The 22,400-nt window shown below is 37.8% G+C and overlaps 1 protein-coding gene across 1 annotated transcript in view; it reads left to right on the top strand.

The window, feature by feature from the left end:
• Positions 1 to 22,400, top strand: part of LOC122803823 (neurexin-3-like) — a 2,450,564-nt gene that overhangs the window by 1,655,096 nt on the left and 773,068 nt on the right. The window contains exon 9 of the mRNA XM_044073508.1: positions 2,227 to 2,665. Within this exon, the coding sequence (XP_043929443.1) occupies positions 2,227 to 2,665 (439 nt within the window). The remainder of the gene's footprint in view (positions 1 to 2,226; positions 2,666 to 22,400) is intronic.

Here is a 22,400-nt window from a genome sequence, read left to right as displayed (position 1 = left end):
ACTCTCCAATACTTGTGCAAGTCCACAGAGTTTATCTATGCTTTCATAAGCAGGATAGAATCCACAGTGCTCCTCCTGAATTCCTGAATCAAAACAATGACTGTTGGATGAAGTCTTCTTTCTAACACCCTGGCACAGGCTTTCAAAGGGATTCTGAGAAATTAATTTCCTTTATATCCAGAGCACACCTTCCAGTCCCATTTGTGTATATCCTGCACATATATCTTAGTTTGTCTATCCAGAAATATTGTATTAGTCCTCCATAAGATAAATAAGGATTCAATTTGTGCAAAAGTTAAGTGATATTAGATTTAGTGTAGTTTCTGTATCACTTGTAAATATCACTGATTTTAGAGATAGACTCATGTTTTTGTATATGGATAGTAAGGAATCTTTGACTTGGTTTACTAGTTGGGTTGGTATAGTGTTCATATTAAGTTTAAGATTAAAGTTAGGGTGTATATGAAATGTTCTTGCTTGATAGGAGATGTGTGCTGAGGTTGACTCTGTCAGTAAATAATGTAAATAATTATGTTCTTTGTTTTCTTTTGTGCATTTCAAGTCCATTTTATAGTTGGATGAAGTGGTTAGATTTTTATATTTTGACTGTCTGTGCATAATTATAGCGTTTTTGATATAATTGTACTCAAGCAGCAGGGACAGATCCTACAAATGAATACATAGAATACAACACTCCATGTTGATTATTGCATATGATTACTTACAGTTACTTTTCTGCAAGTACATGAACAGGATAGTGCCCATGTATAGCAGGATAATAAAGAAATGAATGGCTTGTACTTGAAAACATAGCGACAGATATAAGGTACTTAATATGTCCTTCCTTGGGGAGAGGTACATGATGGAGTAAATATGTTTGAATTTTAAGACTAAGATAATCGTTTAATCACAGGCTTACATATTATAAGAAAAATCATATAATACCAGTGGGAAACCATTTGAAAATACCACTTTCATGACTCAGAATTAATATGAATTGGTACTTGTTCACCGAAAAAAAGACAATGGATGACTGATATGAAGATTATATGGATTTATTGGGACAAGATGCAATCACAGGAAGTGTAAAAGATAAGGTAATTTGGACATTGGCTAGTTTAGGTCCATAACTTACTGATCGGACAGGGGAAATGGTTATTTTGATGGATCAAGCAGTTCTCATTTATGCTCCAAGATTCTTCATTGGTTGGATTTTTAAAGTTGCATTGGTTATATAAATTCAAAGTCCTGCAGTCCTGCATCCTGAGTCAGTATAATTATTTATACTGCTGTACTTAGTGAGTACAGCTGTGTGCAATATTGTATTGTTTTACTTGTTTTATTTATTTTTAATGGTTAAGTTCACATTATGTATGCATTTATTTTTAATTCTCAATTTGTTAACCAGGAAGGCCCACTGAACACGTATTTCCCTTACCAGGACTGTAAAGTTAGGTGACTTGCTCAGAGTCACAAAGCAGGCTAATAGTGGTGGAAAAAATCAAACCCTGTACCCTTAACTCTATGAAGTAGCTCATTAACAGTTCAGAGCCTTAATCCTTTGCTTTAACAGCCAGACCATAGAGCTAAAGTTGCAGTTTTTAGTGTGGTTGGGATTGAATTTTTGGTTTTGTTTATCAATAAGGAGTCCTAAGCCTTTCACTAGCTGAAAAAACTGGAACACAAAGCAAATGGACTCAATTTCATTTGACTTTCATACAACAAAGTTCTGTGGTCTGATTCCTTGCATCCAATTAACATAAAATGGTTCTGATAAAAATTCTAAAATATTTGAAGGTAAAGTTGTTACAGAGAAATATTTCTGCGAATAACTTCTTGGTTTCCTGATTCATATGAAAATTGTATAGTTGCATTTAAATATCTGATTGTTGTTTCAGTGTATTGTGTTGAAAAAAAAGAGGAAGAACCAGAAGAAAGCAAGCATATTCCAGGGGAAACTGTAACCTATTGGGTGCAGACAGTGTGTTTAAAATGGTGCTTAGCCATCTACTATTTCTAATGACGATAAGCGTTAGATCTCATTATTGAAACACATCTGATCTTCAACAGTGAATAATGCTATATATTATTTATCTCTGTTTCACTCCCTGTTAACTTTTGATCTAACTGTAAGCCTTTCAACAAGATTTTAAAGATATAGACTACTTAAAGATTTTTTTGCAAGGAAAAGTAACAACTTTGTTTTCACCTCTTTTCCTTTTCTAGGTTATTTATAAAAACAATGATATTCGACTTGAGCTCTCCAGGCTAGCCAGGATTGGAGATACAAAAATGAAGATTAATGGTGATGTGGTTTTCAAGTGTGAGACTGTCCCCACTCTAGATCCAATTTCTTTTGAGAGTCCTGAGGCCTTCATAAGCCTACCCAAGTGGAACACCAAGCGAATGGGTTCAATTTCATTTGACTTTCGCACAACTGAGCCCAATGGCCTGATTCTTTTTACCCATGGGAAGCCTCAAGATAGAAAGGATGCAAGAAGCCAGAAAAAGACCAAAGTTGACTTCTTTGCTGTCGAACTGTTAGATGGTCACTTATATCTTTTGCTGGACATGGGCTCAGGTGCTATCAAGGTGAAAGCAACTCAGAAGAAGGCAAATGATGGTGATTGGTACCATGTTGACATCCAGCGTGATGGTAGATCAGGTATGGACATGTGAGCTGACACTATTCATTGATTTTCATGCTGTGACCTTCATTGCTTTGCATGCTGTCCTTGAAATAATTTGAGTCACACATTTAGAGTAATGATTAAGGCAGAGTTGCAAGTACTTTAGTCTGGTGATAAGACTACTCTTAGGCCCGAATCAGAGGTCTCAGTTTTAAGTTAAGGTTAATGTTGGAACATTAATTTTTCTGATTCCTAATATATATATATATATATATATATATATATATATATATATAGATGGCCTGTCTATGTTGAAATAGAAAATGGCATTGGAACACACATCACCTTATCATACTTTGTATTAGCTGCATCTTTAGAGAATCATAACCTAGTGTCACAGATTACACTGTCCTGTCTTATTACATATCACATGTAGTTTATTTTGCATGGAATGGCTACTCAGAAAAATCCAAATAAATGCAGGCATTTTTAGAATTTATTTTCCCTTTTTTTCTGCTGTTTTTAGGATTTGCCCAGTGGTTTCCCCTTCCAACAATACCAAATTGGTCTTTTTGCCTTTTGGGAGAGAGATTGGCTCAGCCACTAAGGCCAGAGCCCTTTAACCAATACATTTCTTAACTAGAGAGCTTTATAAGCACAGTTAATTTTTCCTCAGGAGTGTAAGTCATATTGTAGGTAGTGGGCTATTCCACTGATGCTGCAGACTGCCTCTGTTAACCTTACTGCCTTCATTGGTGCCTTGCAAGCTCTGTTAATGCTGTTTAAGTGAAGATACATATATGCTACTACAGATGCCAGTCCTCAATCTACATGGCACAGCGCTATTTGGCATGGCTGCACTAGGCTGGTATATTGGTTGATAGAACTAGATTTCCGTAGGTATAACCAATACAGTGAGCTGAACCATCTCCCTCCAGGATTACTAATCTATCATTGATATCTCACTCTCTCACTGTCTGTCTAGTGAACTGAACCATCTCCCTCCAGGATTACTAATCTATCATTGATATCTCACTCTCTCACTGTCTGTCTAATTTTATCAGCATCCCTTTTACTAATTAAACATAGATGACCTGGGCTGTAGTCAGGGCTTTCTACCTTCTACCACACGACTGTTTTATATGTAGTTATTAGTTTAAAGTAAAATATAGTAACATTTATCTCTGACATCAAAATGACATGTATTTTATTTGCTTATGTTTGTTTACCAGGGTAATGCACTGATCTCAGTGGACCAATTTCAGGAAAGGCCTCTGTAAGTCCAGTCACAGTAACAGAGGAGTATTAAAAAGTAAACTGGAAACCACAGTGATATATGAGAAGTAGAAACAAATCAGTAAATTAGAAACAGTTAAAATATCCCAAAACTAACAAGTGGTGCTAGGTAGAATATTTACAGACCTGCAGTATTTATAATCAAGATGAACATGAATTTAAATGTCCAGACTTGGTGAAGAAGATGTGGAAGTTGAGAGGAGGCCAATAATGAGAGGTTACAGAGAAGGAGGGATTGTATAACATGGACAGTCTGAAAGCATTTCAGCTATGATTCCTATACAAGATGCGATTTGAATTGTGCTTTGAATTTTCTAATTAGCAATATTTTTTTGGGTGGTACAGTGGTGCAGTAGTTAGCATTGCTGCTTCACAGTGCTTGGTTATACAGTTCAGATCTTGGATGGGACACTTTCTGGGGTTAGACTGTACATCTTCCCTTTGACCATGTGAGTTCTTACTTAGGGCTCCAGCATCAACCCAGTTCCCAAAGACATGCTGTAGATGAACAGGCAATCTCCTAAATTGTCCATAAGAGATCATGCCATGTGTGATGGGTTCATTCTGTTAATTCCCAATTCAGAATAACAATTTGTGTCTTACTCCTAGTGAGTGCCAAGACAAGTTCTAGCTCCACTGTGGCCTTGCTTTGGATTAACAGGGCAATCAGAAAAGTGTACTACTCGAGTGTGTGTGTGTGTGTGTGTGTGTGTGTGTGTGTGTGTGTGTGTGTGTGTGTGTGTGTATGTATTCATTTAGATATCTATCTACCTATCTATTTAGCTATATCTATCTATCTATCTATCTATCTATCTATCTATCTATCTATCTATTTATCTATCTATCTATGTGTGTGTGGGGGGGGGGTCTATGTCAGAAGACTTTCAAAAGATCCAAACCATAAGGTTGACATTCTGTAACATTGAATGTTTTGTAGAGCAGAAGCTAGTTTGCTTTTGCTTTTGCAGAGATCACTGTACAGTGGAGATCAGGGAATTTTCCCTTTTCCCCATCATAGTGTGATCTGGTATAAATAATTAGCAGAGGGTGTGGGAGATGCAGGGGCTTGTCTCCCTACAAAAGAAAAGTTTTTAGTTTTTGTTGTAGTTTAGTCTTTCAGAATGTCAACCATATGGCCTCGACCTTTTGAAAGTTGACATTCTGAAACGGTGATCATCTGATCAGATCTATACACAGTGGATATAAAAGGTTTACACATCCCTGTTAAAATGCTAGGTTTTCGTGATATAAAAAAATGAGACCACAATAAATCATTTCAAAACTTTTCCCACCTTTAATGTGACCTATAACCTGTACAATTCAATTGACAAACAAATCTGTTAGAGGGAAATATATTAAAAATAAAAAACATACAATAAGCTTTTTGCACAAGTGTGCACACCCTTAAACTAATACTTTGTTGAAGCACCTTTTGATTTAATTACAGCATTCAGTCTTCTTGGGTACACACCTGCCATCAATTAAACAGTCTCTGATTAACCCCAAATAAAGTTCAGTTATCCTAGTAGGATTTTCCTGACATTTACTCAGTTGCCTACTACAGCAATAGCCATGGTTCACAGACAGCTTACAAAGCATCAACAGGATCTCATTGTTGAAAGATATCAGTCAGGAGAAGGATACAAAACAATTTCCACAGCTTTGGATATACCATGGAACACAGTGAAGACAGTCATCAAAAAATGGAGAAAATATGAGACAACAGTGTTGTTGCAAAGAACTGGATGTCCCTCAAACATTGATGAAAAGACAAGAAGCAAACTGGTCAGGGAGGCTGCCAAGAGACCTACAGCAACACTGAAGGAGCTACAGGAATGTCTGGCAAGTACTGGTTGTGTACTACATGTGACAACAATCTCCTATATTCTCCATATGTCTGGGTTATGGGATAGGGTTGCAAGACAAAAGCCTTTTCTTACACAGAAAAACATCCAGGCTCGGCTAAAATTTGCAAAACAATGCATTGAGTCTCCCAAAAGCATGTGGGAAAATGTGTTATGGTCTGATGAGACCAAGGTTGAACATTTTGGCCACAATTCCAAAAGGTACGTTTGGTGCATAAACAACACTTCGCATCACCAAAAGAACACCATCTCCATGGTGAAGCATGTTGGTGGCTGCATCATGCTTTGGGGTTACTTTTCTTCAGCTGGAACTGGAGCTTTAGTCAAGGTGGAGGGGAATTATGAACAGTTCCAAATACCAATCACTTTTGGCCCAAAACTTTCAGGCATCTGCTAGAAAGCTGAAGATGAAGAGGAATTTCACCTTTCAACACAACAATGATGCCAAGCATACATCCAAATCAACAAAAGAATGTCTTCACCAGAAGAAAATTAAAGTTAGCCAGAGACCAGACCTAAATTCAATAGAAAATCTGTGGGATGATCTGAAGAGGGCTGTGCACAAGTGATGCCCTCACAATCTGACAGATTTGGAGAGCTTTTGCAAGGAAGAAAGGAAGAGTGGGCAAATATTGCCAAGTCAAGATGTGCCATGCTGACAGACTCCTACCCAAGATGACTAAATGCTGTAATTAAATCAAAAGGTGCTTCAACAAAGTATTAGTTTAAGGGTATGCACATTTATGCAACCAGCTTATTGTATGATATTTTTTATTTTTTATATTTTTTCCCCTAAAAGATTTGTTTGTTTTTCAATTGACTTGTACATGTTATAGGTCACGTTAAAGTTTGGAAAAGTTTTGAAATGATTTATTGTGGTCTCTTTTAACAGAGGTGTGTAAACTTTTTATATCCACTGTATATAGATATGTTCATGCGTACATGCACAGTTGCACATACACACACACACACACACACACACACACACACACACACACACACACACACACACACACACACACACACACACACACTTGACCTTTTTCCTTTGCAAAATTCACTTTAATATGTCCTATGCTAGATAAAAAGTGCATTTCATAATCAAAAAACAATTCTATGTGTTTCATGTCTGGTTCCAGATATTACATAAGTGTGTACTTAACTGGATGTGCTGGGAGGAAACTGAAAGAGAAATAAGTTATAAAAATGGGTCAGAAGTTATATGTTCAGGGACAATAAATAACTGTATGAGAAAGAGGTAAAAACTAGAAGGCTAGTGTGGCTACACAGAAATGTGAATCTACCAACTAGGTCAAATGGTACAGCATAAAAGAGCTACAGTGGAGAGTGTAAGGCATAGAAGTAGTAGGTAAAGCACATTGCAAGAAGTTTATCAAAACGTCAACAATGGTGGGTGGGCAAGCAAAGGCTAAAGTTCAAAGACAGCAGAATGGACCAAGAAAGAAAGTTTGGTATTTTAAGAACAAGGCATAAGAAAAAAGCTAAGGATGAGCAAAACTGAGAGGGAGGACAAAAGAAAAATGGGAAAATCATAGGAACAGAATCAGTACTTCAGTTTCCACAAAAGTAAACACGGGGGATATTGGGAGGGAGGCAGAGCATTGTGGTCAAAGCAAAAGGGAGACTCCAACATAGGCAGAGAGAAATTTAGAGGGAACTAGTTGCCTTATGGACAAAAAAGCACAAAAAAACATAGGTTGCCTCATGGAATCCTCAGAAATCTGAGAAGTTTGTTGTCAGATTCCCCCGATTGATACCTTGATCACTGGATAGAGCAGAAATGGAACCATATTGCAAAATCAAACTATATTACCCTTATACAAGGAGAGGATAGACAGAAAACATTTGTTGAGCTACAGAGCTTTTAGCTTAAAAAAGTGTCATTGGCAAGAAAAGTAATGGAGAGCATCCTACGGGGAAAGATGGTATCATGTTAGCAGTCCTCAAAATAGTAATCAGCAAGAGCTCATGGCCAGAAGGAATTGTCAGTCAATGTATTTCCACACTTTAAAATCATTATCTATATTCATAGTCTGTGTATTATTATTATTAAAATTATTATTATTATTATTATTATTATTATTATTAGTTGGTGTATCTTTAGAACCAGGCAAAGTAATACAAGTGTGAGAACTTGTAAGATGATATAATCATGCACTTAATATTGATTATTCTTGGTGGCTGTTTAATACCCTGTTCAGATTACTTCTAATACTCAGCTCATATCATTGTAATTATTTGTGCAGATATAAATAAATGTTGTCACTTGTAGGGAACATAATACTGAGTCATAACAAGAAACCTGAGCAGAAGGCATTCTAGGGACTTTACTCCTACAGAACGCTGCTTTATTCATCCAGGTCCAGCATCTTTCCAGGTTCCAGACTTACCCATGTATAACAAAAGTACTGATGACTGAGAGGAAGGAATGGGCATGTGCCAATGGGCTCATATATCTTTAGTGAAATGCTTACTAGAGATACTCTGTTCAAGTTTGTGCTAAGTATGTTAGCTATGGTAACTAATGCCTTTTCACTGGCAGACGTAAGGGCATAGCATGTTTCTTTGGGTAATAACGTAAAAATTGACCACGAGAAAAAAGACTAATGCAGCCTATTTTTCAATGTGCAAACAAGAAAAAACAAATTTTCCCTTTGCGTGTCTCACACAATACATATTTATAATGAAAATGTAGAAATAAGAAAATGCATTGCTTAAATTGCTCTGCTCCTGCAGTTATATTAATCAGAGTTCAGTCTGAAATAACTGTGTACTATTGCTAAAAATTACTAACATTCACTTTCGTACAGTAACAGCGCCCAGCTTGGTCTAAACTTCATCTTAAAAAGTAATTAGTTTTTTGACAAAAAGATTTATCTTTTTTTTTTTTCTTTTAGCCTATTCATTTTGAGTAGTAAGATACAAGATGCTCTGTTCTACTGATTTGTTGTGATTACTAGGAACAAATAAAAGATCCTGGCAGGAGTCTTTTTATTTTATTTTTTTTACATGTGTAACGCAGCTGTGGATCAGAAAGAATGAGATGCCATTTCACAGCATGATCATACCTTAAGCTGTTTAAAATTAAACTTGCCAGGATGGGGAATAATAACAATGCATTTTATAGATTTTAACAGATCAGGTTAACTAAATGCAAGAGCACAAACATATAAATATGTGAGGGAATTTAGGAAATAATAATACCAAGTAATATGGACATTACTGTGGAATAACAGACTACTCACGAGTCTACTTCAGAAGACTGGAAAAAAAAAAGTCTGAATTCCAAAACACTGGAAATTCAAAATACTGAATGATGGAATTTGCCCCTTCTCCACTGTTGCGCAATCTTGGAGTTGGTATATATAGTTAGCAGGGAGTTAGGGGACACAGCCCCCCACATGAGGGGTACATGGGGGCTTGCTACCCCTGCATTAAAAATATTTTCAGTATTTTGAATTTTCAGTCTTTTAGGATTCAGTCTTTTGGTTTGTCAGTCTTTTGAAATAGACCCCCTACCAACGGGTGTTTTGAGGCTTGATGTCACAGTGGATGACCTTGTTGCCTCTGGAAGATCAATTATTTTCCAGTAATGCCTGCATTGGTGGACATTACCATTAATGCACATATTTTATATCCTTCTCCTATGAGAATTGATAACATAATCACTTATCAGTTCGCTGATTGTAACACCTTCAAAGCTAACTGTTAGATATAATGTTATTGAGCAGCTTCAAATACTGCACATTTTATATATTGTACAGTACTAGTGTAAATCCCTGTCGCGCAACTTTGTATGTAATGCTTCTAAATGTTACCTAAATATTCTGTATATTGTATAGTACTATAGTAAATAGGGCTCACGGAACTTTGTAATGCTTCTAAATGTTACCTAAATATTCTGTATATTGTATAGTACTACATTAAATAGGGCTCACGAAACTTTGTAATGCTTCTAAATGTTATCTAAATATTCTGTATATTGTATAGTGCTATAGCAAATAGGGCTCACAGAACTTTGTAATGCTTCTAAATGTTACCTAAATATTCTGTATATTGTATAGTACTAGAGTAAATAGGGTTCACAAAACTTTGTTTGTAATGCTTCTAAATGTTATCTAAATATTCTGTATATTGTATAGTACTACAGTAAATAGGGCTCACGGAACTTTGTATGTAAAGGTGCTAAATGTTACCTGAGAATTCTGTATATTGTATAGTACTAGAATAAGTATCTCTCTTGGACCTTTGTAAGTAATTCTTCCAAATGTTACCTGAGTATTCTGTATATTTTATAGTACTAGTGTAACTTTGTATGTATGGAACTTTGTGTGTCATACGCTATGTATATTGTATAGTACTAGAGTAAATAGCTCTCAGGAAACTTTGTATGTAAAGTTGCCAAATGTTATGAGAGTATTCTGTATACTGTATAGTACTAGTATAAACAGCTGTCTTGAAACTTTGAATGTAATTCTGCTAAATGTTACCTGAGTATTCTGTATATTGTATAGTATTAGTGTAAATAATTCTTCTGGAACTCTGTAAGTAATGCATATTTTGTATTATATAGTAGTAGTAGTAGTAGTGTAAAGAGCTGTAGTGGAACTTTGTAAGTAAAGCTGCAAATGTCACCTTACTATTCTGTACATTGCATAGTGCTAATGTAAATAGTGCTTATGGAATATTGTATGCATAGCTGCTAAATGTTACCCGAGTATTTTGTATTTTGTAAAGTACTAGTGTAAATACCTCTCAGGGAATGTTGTATGTAAAGATGCTAAATGTTACCTGAGTATTCTGTATATTGTATAGTACCAGTGTAAATAGCTCTTGTGGAACTTTGTATGTAGTGCTTCAGAATGTTGCCTGAGTATTCTGTATACTGTATAGTACTAGTGTAAATAATGCTCGTGGAACTTTGTATGTAAAGCTGCTAAATGTTACCTGAATATTCTGTATATTGCATAGTACTAGTGTAAATAGCTCTCGTGAAACTTTGTATGTATGCTAGTAATGTTCTCTGAGCATTCTGTATATTGTTTAGTATTAGTGTAAATAGTTCTCATGGAACTTTGTATGTAACACTGCTAATGTTACCTGAGTATTCTGTATGTCATATAGTAACCTTACCAATTCAGCTCTGCCTCCAACTGTGAATATTGCCAGATGAAGTTTTGTACTATGTTACACCTGGGTAGTTTCTTAGATCAGGAATCACAGTTAGGTGTTTTTCTTAAGCTGATAGTAACTCAGCAGGTGGTCAAATGTGAACTAGATGAGATTGCAACTTAGATTCATAGGTTCATAGATTAGTACTAGGCTAACTGCCCTTGCGAGCCACTTTAAGCCTAGCCAATTATCCCTCGTGAGACTCAAACCCTGCACCTTGTGTTTGTAAGGCAAACACCTTAACCATTAGGCCACCCTCCCTCTTAATCTCAGCTGCCTTTTGTCATGGGCAGTCATTGCTGGTACATAACTGTATTTTTTTAATTTCTCCTTTTGTCAATAGTTGTTTGAGTGCAGAGTTGGTATATATGAAGGGGTGTCTGGAGTGTTGGGAAGTTGTTCTTGCAAAAAATAAATTCTTATTTTAGGATTTTTCATTGAGCTGAAGCTTTCTTTGGGTGTTTTTGCCTGGATGGTGCTTCAACCAACAGTTACTTGGGGCACAAAAAGAAATGAAGGTATTTACATTTTATTATATAATAAATCACCTCCCCTTCACATAAATAAATTAAATAAATAAATAAGGAGAGGGAGAGAGAACAGTGATCAAACGCATTCCACATCAGCATGCTGATGTTTGTCATTTAGACATATGCCACATTTGATTACTGGGATAAGTGCCCATTGTCAGCAGAGGTCTGGGGAGAAAAGCTCCACAGTATTGCAAAAACATTTAGAGTAATGCACCAGACTCCAAAATAGTTGGTGTCTGTGTAACTGTCATAGTTCTGACTCACTTCTGTGTAAAGCCTATGTATAAACAGGTTTACACCAAGGGTGAGATTCCAAAACACTTGCTCTGCATAAGTGGTCACTTACACCAAGATCAAGTCTTTTGGAATCGGGGCCAATAATTTTAGACATAGTATGAAAACATTGATTAAGAATAGATGTAGCTTATATGACAATTATTTAATATTCATAGACATTTTAGCCACTTTATGGAGAAATTAAAGGCAGGTTAGTATAATACAAACAGGAACTGCGATATAAAGTGAGAGAAAAAAACAAGTTTATGCCATATTTAGAAGGAAAGTAAGAAATATGCAATTTTTCAGTGCTTTCAGTGTATTCATATATCTCCTTGTTGGTGGGGTTGTATCTCTTGTATTTTTTGACATTATTTATTTCTTTAATACTGCTTCTGGGTTAGTGATTGAATAGACATCCACTATGAATCTTGAAATGTCTCTCTTCCAGTCTCTCTCATTATTCACGCTTCATTTGGTTATTAATGGATGTTTTTAATATTTGCGCTACTGTGTTGAGGATCAATCTGTTTGGATCACCTGTGTTGTTTGAATCTTAGCTTTATATGTCTGTTCGGGAGCAGATGAGTGTAGCTTTTACTTGGTTTTGACTTTAACCTCTGGGCCTTTGTGTTAATGGGTATTGCACAGAATGAGATTGATGATCAAATAAGGGAAAAATCAAAAAAACATAAAGAGAAAAAATGGGTGAGCTGTGGACATTTTCTGTGCGTATTAACACTGAAGTATTTTACTGTAGCAGAGTATTAAAAGTATTGTAGATCATGGAGTGCCGTGATTATGCTCCAATATCCAGAAAAAAAAAACTTATCAGTTAAGTATTTCTACAGCGCAAGACTCAGTCTTAACAATTGTTAAGCACCCCCTGCTTCACTTGTTAAGATCAGGTATTGCACCAGTAATGAGCAGTAAACAACACCAGATGAATTAAAAAATGTATAAATTTCTGTCTGCTGTCTGTGTCAGTAATTTGTACTCGCCTTTTTGTAACAGATTCTAATATACTGTCTTTCTGAATGTGTTCCTCAAAGTGCTTTACAGCTTTGAAAGCCAGCAATTTTTTTTCTTGTAACTAGTAGTAAATTGAGCAGATAAAGCTCCATGCACTGCAAAGAATTACAGTGGAATCTTTGATCATAATTCTTAATAATGAGTTCCCTATATGGATGCCAAGATTCACCTTGCGAGCGAATTTCTTGGCATCCACGTCTCAAACACATAGTAAGCCATTTATAATCAGCAACCTGCTAATAATCGTCTTTGTTTCTGCATAGGTATGTAATGATAAATCTGAGAGTTAGACGCAAGGCCTGGTTCATCAATTCTCTTATTACTTGGTTAATCCTGTTCAAGGTGCATGGTAGTGGAGGTGATCTAAAGTGCTCATGTGCCCATGACTCCAGTTGTATGCCAACTTGAAGGTATTTTGGGTGGTAAGGCATTTCTGCAGTTTTCAAGTCCTTTTAATTTTTAGAATTAATGTAGAGTAAGGTACTGAGTGATAATGGATACCAGGGGGAGAAATAGTAGTTTGACAAAAACTGTTTCTCTGATGGCACATGGATTCACTGCCATATTTAGTCTTGATTTTTACTGGTCTGTCCTTCTCGGTTTCTGCATCCCTTTGGAAATCTACCCAGCAAATGCTCAACTGCTTCCACTATGATCAGAGGATTGGAATCCCTGAACTGCATTCCCAGAAATATCTTGCTGAAAATCGTTTTTTAAATGTTTTTGCAGAGAGGCAAGGCCTGTGCACCCCACAATTTGGGGGCAAGCCCCATCATTCCCCCAAACTTATATATACCAACTACACAATGGCATCAGCTCAAAGAAGGAGGAAATTCTCCCAAAGTCGGGATCACTTCTGACATAACTTGATGACAGTGATTTCTTATGGAGGAATTTCAGTCATCAGTGACTTGAAGCTCTGACAGTCAAAGCTTGAGAATTCAAGCTTCTTCTGCCAGTAGGTTACCCTGTTGAAATGTGGTTTGCTATATTACTTTGCCCATTTTCCAAACAGTGATTATGCTAAGAATCCAATAAATACAGAACTGATATAAAATGTTAATACTTTATTATAGGTCTATTTTCCAACAAATTCCATTGTAATAACACACACAAAAAAAAAAAAACAATACAGGGATAACTTATGTAAACTGTGCTCACAAACTCTCAAAGTGAGATCACAAAAATAATATAGGTATAGCTTAGTTGTAATGCACTTAAAGGCTTTCTTAAGCTGTTCTTTTAGTATGCATTAGTGCAACTATTTAATGTGAAGGTAAAATTAGGCATAAAACTGACAATTACACATAAGGACATACCCAGTGTGTCAGCTGGTTTTGTAATTTTAAAGGGCAGTTAGCTGATCATCACATGGTGATAATTCATGTTAGTGACCACAAGTACATGACTGTGATCAAAAACTACAGTGGAAGAGCATTGACTTCATAAAATGGTCCACGGAAGGCTCCAAATGTGTCTGCTATGTTCTTCAGTGGTTGGAAGCCTAGAACAAGATTCTTACATTTCAATGGAAATCACTGAAAAAAATTACACCAGTATTATCATGTATGTCCCTGCTAGATTTGGGAGGTGAGGACTATTAAGTCTTTGAAAAGTGTGGCAAGAATGTATAAGTTCTTGTGCTGTAAGGTATATATGGCTAGGCATTTTATGAACCGCTTGATTGCTTGTCTAGTATGTTCCTCTGGCACAGTGTGGCACATATGTAAAGGTAGGTCAGTCAGTTTGTGGTACTTAAGTTCCCGAGATGGTATCACTCAGTACTTCTGTAGGTTTAGGAGACAATACAGAACAGGGTCAGGGGTAGCACTCGTTACTAAGGTGACATGAGAGAGAGGGTAGTATTGGCACTCACATAGTCCTTGAGGTTTGGGGGATGGTGGGATCTGTATTCCTGTTGAAATATGATAACTTCTCTGCCACAGTGAGAGTGAAGGTATTTAAGGCATAACCATCTGTGCTACGGACAATAGAGATATGACTGCTGCATCCTATACAATTGCACTTTATAAGCACTTACACAAGTGCATGGATCGTGCAATCCCTAACAGAACCAAGATGCTGTCCTCCAAAAAAAGGAAGCCAGTCTGGTGGCCCCCTGCTATAAACAAACTCTACAACAGAAGAAAGAAACTGTTGCAAAAAAGAGTAAAATTTCATGATTGGAGGAACTCCATGTTCAGCCTCAGTAAGAAGCTGATATCCCTCATAAAATCCTCCAAAGCTAGTTACGAAAACAAAATCGCCACTGATTCTAAAGACAACCACAAAGCATTCTATAGCTATGTCAAGAACTCAATGGCAACACGCAGATCTGCTCTGAGTTACAGAACAATGGCACTAAATATACAGAACCAACTGATATTGCCACCATCCTGGCAGATAGGTTCAGTGCTAACTTTACCCCACTCTCATCCCCTAAAGGGCCCATCTTTATACCGGAAGAATGCAAAGTACCTGTAATCACGGCTGCACAGGTAAAAAACACACTCATCAAAGCCAAGAACACAGCATCCATGGGACCTGACAACATCCCAGGCTGTGTTCTGCATGAACTACAGAACGAACTGGCACCCCACCTAAGTACCATGTTCAATCATAGCCTCACCTCAGGCTTTGTGCCCACTGAATGGCATACAGCAATGGTTATCCCACTCCACAAAGGGGGAGCCACCACGGACCCCGGGAACTACTGCCCCATTAGCCTGATGAGCCTGGTCTGCAAGGCTATGGAGCATATCAGCATGGAACTTATAAACAGTGACATTGGTAATTTCCAAACTCTGGACCCTACCCAGTTCGGGTTTGTAAAAGGCAGATCATGTCTCCTAAACCTGATAGACTTCTTTGAAGTGGTCACCAAAGCTGTAGATGAGGGTAAGGTGGTACACACAGCCTATCTAGATCTCACCAAGGCTTTTGACACCATTCCCCACTATGGAATTATAGGAAAACTCACTAAACTAAGTATAAATCCCTATGTCACAAGATGGGTTGCCAACTGGCTCACTGACAGAACCCACACTGTGAAAGTAGCAAACTCTAAATCCATCTTCAGACCAGTGACAAGTGGATTACCACAGGGCTCAGTCCTAGGTCCTCTCCTGTTTGGTATCTACTTCTCTGAAGTACAGGCTAACACAGAAGGTCTTTGGCTAATAAAGTTCACAAATGACTGCAAACTAGGAGCCATAATCAAAATTCCTAATGATGTAGACATCCTATAAAAGGATCTCAAGATGCCTGGTGTCAAAGCCATGGCCTCAAGCTCAATGTCAAAAAGTGCATTGTCATCCCTTTTAGTAAAAACTTTGTACCCATAAACTACCACATAGGCGGTAGTCTACTTAACACCAAAAGTGTGATAAGAGACCTTGGGACACAGGTGGACAGTAGTCTCTCCTTTGATAATCACATCGCCACAGTAGTCAGGAAATCCTTCTACGTGGCACACCTCATCACAAAAGGTTTCTCATCCAGGAAAAAAGAGGTCATTGTTCCCCTCTACTCATCACTCATTAGACCCATTATAGAGTAGAACGCCCCTTTTGGTATGTACCTCACAAGACATCTACAATAACTGGAAAGGCCACAGAAATATCTCACAAAGAGGATTACCAGCCTCAAACAGATGCCCTACACAGACCATCTCAAAAAACTCCAGCTTTACTCTGTTGCATATCGCCTACTCAGAGGCGATCTCTGCCCAACATACAAAGCTATGTCAAACCCAAAGCTGTTGGACATGCTCCACGTAAAGAAGTCCCAATCCCTCCGAGCTACACTCTCTAGGGACCTAAACCTTGTCAACACAATAAACAGAACATGCTGGAGGGATAGATTCCTGTCCCAGAGACTTCCCATACTCTGGAACAAACTAGCTATCTATATCAAACAAAGCTCCTCATTAGCACTCTTCAAGAAAAATCTTGATGATTGGATGGAAGATAGGAAATTCACCCCGGGGATCACTTCTATGGCGCTGCTTGACATGGACACAGGAAAATAATTTTCTTGGGTGGCATAAGCCAGGGTACTGTTTGGCTAGGCTTAATTAGGCCCTAGGGCCAATAGCGTAGTACCTACCTATGAACCTATGAACCTATGGGTATCTTGCATGTCAGTATGGAGTACATGTGATGCTGAGACACACAGGTAAGAAGCATTAGTAGTATGTTTTGAAAGATGATCAAATTGCTCATTATATATGTTTAGTATTTTTACCAGTATGGGTTTCCTTCAGTTTACCCATCAAAAAAGGATCAGAGACATTCTGTAAAATATTACATTTCCATGAGGTAATAATAACATTTTTCAGCATGCCTAGCTGTAGTTATGTGGAATCAGCATTTAAAAGTCTCTAAACAGTACTTGAACATAATTATTTATTGAACACTTTACATCTCTCACAGCATTTTATTTGCAATGTTTCAAGTCTCTGATAAATTGTAGCTGGACAAAGCTGCCTTTTAATTGATATCCACACCAAATTTGCCAGTTTTTAAACTAATTGCTGGCCAAGGGGCAGACTTGTGTAAGGGCATTTATGGGAGTAAGCTGCTGCCTTTTGGTAAATGTTGTACACAGTTAAAGCTAAAAAAGAATTCTTTTGGAGCTTACATCCATCTCATTGTTTTTTCCTTATCTAGAAATGACCAGGTTTTTACCCTCAGTCTTTATATACGTGGGAGCTGTTTGCCTTTTTCCTGATTGAACTTGCTTTTTCAGGCAACTAAATGAATAGTTGCATTGGTTCTGAGATTTATGGTTAGACTGTTTTGTTTTTGAATCATTGCTTTCTGAGTGCTTTGGGCATATTTCTGTGGCATATACAGCCAAGAATAGGATTGCCTTCTATGTAACACACGCTAATTAATACTGACATTATAGCATGCAGCCTCCTGAGAAAAATAAGTGTTATTTTAATTCATGTGATGTATTTGATAGGATGACAGGGCCAATAGAATACTTTAAGGCTATTCATGAAAGCTTTGTTAGAATATACTTCATCTGTATGGCGTTTAAAAGCAATTGTGCTGTAGCTTTAAATTTATTTCCCTCTTTGAGGATGTAGAATAGTCAGAAAAAACACTGCGATAAGATAAATTAGAAAGGAGGCTGGGATGTTAAGAAGTAGAACTTCTTTCAATGTTAAGAATATAACCTATATAAAATATATTTTTATTAACAAACTCATATTAAATTGACCACTAAAAGTACAAGTTTTATTCTTTTAGAAATGCAAATATTCTGTCTGTAATTTATAATTTTCTTACATGAGTATTGAGTAAGTTATATTCATTCTAGAGCAGAGCAGGTGGTATAACAGTATTAAGGAAGTATTTTATGTGACATGCTTGTATAGCCTCTATTTGCATATCCAGCAAGTTATGTTAATTAGTAATTGTAGAGAAGACCGACAAACGTCATGTAAGGATTCCTGGCATTTTTCAGCCACTGCTTTTGTTAACTAAGTTGCAACTGTCTTGCTAACTGGATTTTTATGCTGCATTAGCATACAGTTCGTTAAGGCTAAATATTGATGAGTGAGATTCATACACAAAGTGTGTGGTCAGTTCGTGTTACTCATTTCATGATACTTGATGTATCCTATGCAAGGTCACAGGGGGCCTGATACTGACCCACAAAGTAAAAGGCATTAGGCAAAGAACCAGTTTTGTCAGAGATGCTAATCCACTGGAGGATACTATACTCGCACTCAGATTACATGTACACCTAAGGGTAATTTGAAGGATAGCTATTTCATCTACTGGCATATCTTTTGCACTGGGGAAGATGTTGGAACCCCTGGCAAAAATGCAAGCAGACAGAGAGAGAACATGCACACTTTGTTCAGAAATGCTTTTTATACCAACCCCCTGTCCTCATATGTGTGTGTGTGTGTGTGTGTGTGTGTGTGTGTGTGTGTGTGTGTGTGTGTGTGTGTGTGTGTGTGTGTGTTTTCATTATTCAAATAGCCAGTGGTGTACTAATGTGATAATTCTGATGTAGGTTATTAGAGACAGCACTACATTGCATGTACAACAATCACAAGATGTACCACACATTAAGTGCCTTCATTTTCGGCATATTCCATGATCAACACTACTGTGACACTTACTTGTATTAAACAAAGAAAAAAAACATAAAATGTGTGGGTATTGAAAGTTATTTCTTCAAACAAATCTATCTGCAGTGAAATCAAGCTACTTTCAGCTGTGACCCCAAAGTAGCATTACCTGCCAAATAGTCAGTCAGTCATTACAAGTGCTTGCAAGCTGAGAAGTTGCCTAAATTTCTCATTTTGTTCTAACGTAGCTGCCAAATTGAAAATCCACTTACTGTTCACTTGAGAAATGAAAGTAGTGACACTGTGCTTATTCTGCTAAATCAGCCTTTTTTGTTTTGTTTTACTTTTTGCTGTAGAGTGAACAGATGGGTAATTGTTTGAAGTATTTTTTTTCAGTTTCTTCTGAAAGTTTGTGTCTCATAGTACTTGTGCTAAATGCTGCTACTCATGCTGAAGAGTTCATTGAAAGATATGAAAATATTTTATGCAAGAATATGTTTTGAATATCCACAGATTGAAAAGTCACATACCTAGGATTTTTGAAAAATAATGAGGTTAGCCTGAATGTGCCAGTAATCTTGTGTCATATTGGGTTAAAGCTGAAGAGACAAAATACCAGAAGCAAAGTATTTTAAGTTCCCATACAGCAGCTGGAAGCAGTTGACTGGAAAAAAGTAGCACAGAGGTAATTCCAAAGGGGTCTGCTGCACAAATTGTCCAAATACTACTTATGGATATAAAAGGGAATAGAAAAGACAAAAGAAAACAGGTGAACAGTAACATGTATAACAGTGCTATATCAGTATAGCAGAAGAGCGGTGTTACAACAGCATGCATGGGCAATGTGCATGGTGTCATTGCTAAGCCATCCCTCTGCATCCAAAGCAGTCCGAGCAGCTATGCGCAGGGCTGTGACAGATAGTGAAAGCCAGCAGCACAGAGTGAAGAAAAGGACGGCCTCTATAGGAACACCAGTGAAAAAGAAGAGGAGTAGATACACAAGAAGAAAAGGGAAGTACACCAAGCAGATGAAGAATCACAAGGTAACCAATATGTAAAAGAGTTTGGGGTGGAAGAGATTTTTTGGGGGCGACAAAAGATACATTTTCATTATTAAAACACAATGATAAATGGAGAAGTTGCCATGGGATAACTCTGGCTGGGATGCAGGGAGAAAGCAGATTGCTAGTGCAGACATGCAAACATGGGACGCACAGACAGGGATGGTATACATACAAACGATGGGTTGGGCAGTGGATGGACGCATAGAGACAGCAGGAAGAAAATTGATGATTGGATGGTTGAACAATAAACGAAAAACAGGAAAACTTAGAAGGGAAGAATAACACTGGGAAGAGGACAGGGTGGCTGTTGGCATAGTGGACTGCCTGGTTGGCTCAGAGGGCAATATAGCCAAGCATCACACATCTCAATGGCTGATGCCATGGGCTGGTTACTACCCAGGAGGCTCAGTGGCTGATGCCTGCTGGTGAAGAGACTTTCTAAGTCAATCCAGAAGGCACTCTATTTTTCTGATGTGTGCATCCAGGTGTGGGTGTACCTAGGCAACTGACAGCCTTTGCACTTGCCACTGGTATCTAGAGATGACAGCCCCATATCTGCCTTCAGCAGAGTAACCTTTAACCCCTTTTCTTGAGATCCATGCATTTCTTGGTGGAATAATGATTCACAAATACTCATTTGGCTCAGATGAGTATCTTATGATAGACCAATGTGTACCAGTGCATATTTCTGAATCATATTTCACTACATAAAACTGCACCATGGCACCTTGCATATTTCCAGGCCTGGTGTACAATCATGCCTCTTGTTAAACAGATTTTTCATACTTTGAAATGCAGGACATGGTTAGAAAATGCAAAGAGGACCATTTCAAAGATATCAGCATTATCTGGCCTAATATGCACACCTACCAGGCAACATGTCCCACTTTAACATCTTGTATAATATTGCCTTCAAACATACAAATGGAATTTATAAGTATCACTATAAAAGTGCTGTAAACATGAGGCATTAAGGAGAAGGGAAGGAAACAAGGCTGGTAATTTAGGTGTTGCACCTCTTGAATGCCTATGGTGCATGTCAGGGAGAGGGAGGGCAGTATGTTGTTGTATGTGTAGTTTTACATGTATAAGGCTAGTTCGCAAATGGGTATTCCACCTCAGGAATGGTGAGTACACTGGGGGTCCACTGGATACCACGTCAAACTGTGTAGCTGCAGGTGAACCTAGATGTCCGCACATGTCAGCTGCAGGTGCAGGTCTATCATACAATCATACAGCAGATTTGTAAATGTCATTGGGGTTGCTATAACAATAGGAAACTGCATGTGATACCTTGGGACATTGGGTGGAAGTTTGCCATGACCCTAAATACCGGCAGAACTACAGTATCATATACTGAGGGAAAAGCCTTGCAAGTTGTAAGGCTGGGTGACATCCATGTAAATACGATGGAGAGGCCATGATCAGTAACATATTTATGGCATAGACTAGAGCACTAACTAAATGATGAGGTATGTCCGCAGATGTACAGGTATTAGTATGGCCCCCTAAGGGAGGCACTGCCTAGATAAGTTCACAAGACAGGAGAATGGTGTGCTACTGCAGAGCCTCTGCATCCGTGGCATGTGACCAATGAGTAAAGGTAATGCAGGCTCGGATGTCAAGGGCTAGATCTGTCAGGGTATAGTATGGGATATGAATGCTGTAGGCAGCCATATTTGGTTCCTACAGTAACTGTGAAGGATGGTTATAGATATGATCCCCTGTGCAAAGCAGAAGACTCTTGATTGCAAGGCAGAAACTACTAACCTAGGGAAAGGTTCCCAAACAGTTAAGTAGCTGACAAAACTGGAGTAGTTCTAGGTGTCACTCTCCAGTCCAGAAAACCAACCCCTCATACTAAATGGTGGCTTGGATATGAGTCCAGGCCTGGCTGCTACAAACCCAATATAATAGTGAGGCATGACACATGCATATATGTGAAATGAAGTGGATATGAAATTTGTATCCTTTTCTTTCATGCTCAGCATTGGCTGACAATGGTAGCAACTTGCAGGTGGCAAGATCCAATGACACAGTGGTACTCTTTGTGATGGTCTTCGGATAGGGACCACCCACATCCACAGGTACAGAGAACCCTATAAAGGTCATAGTTTAGGGAATATCTGATTTTGGTGAATGCCTTTTGTCCCACATACAATAAATAGTGCAACGGCATTATAGCTGAGAAACACGTGGATATGCCTTTTCTCTACTACTGTGTGAATATGGATTTTGTATATATATGTTAGTAGGGTGTGGAGGTGCAGACAGGGCTTGCACTTTTGCAAAAAAAAAAATCTTAAATCGTGAATGTGACTTTCAGCAATATTTTTTTTGCTGTTTTGTCTGTCAGACAACAATGTTTGATAAATAATCCAAAATCCACAGATGATTACATAACCTCACAGAGCTTCATG

Source organism: Protopterus annectens, chromosome 6.part0 (genome assembly GCF_019279795.1).
Source record: "Protopterus annectens isolate FY-2018-M chromosome 6.part0, PAN1.0, whole genome shotgun sequence".
NCBI lineage: Eukaryota > Metazoa > Chordata > Ceratodontiformes > Protopteridae > Protopterus > Protopterus annectens.
The sequence above is the reverse complement of the archived record's forward strand: the minus strand, read 5'-3'. Positions and strand labels throughout refer to the sequence as shown.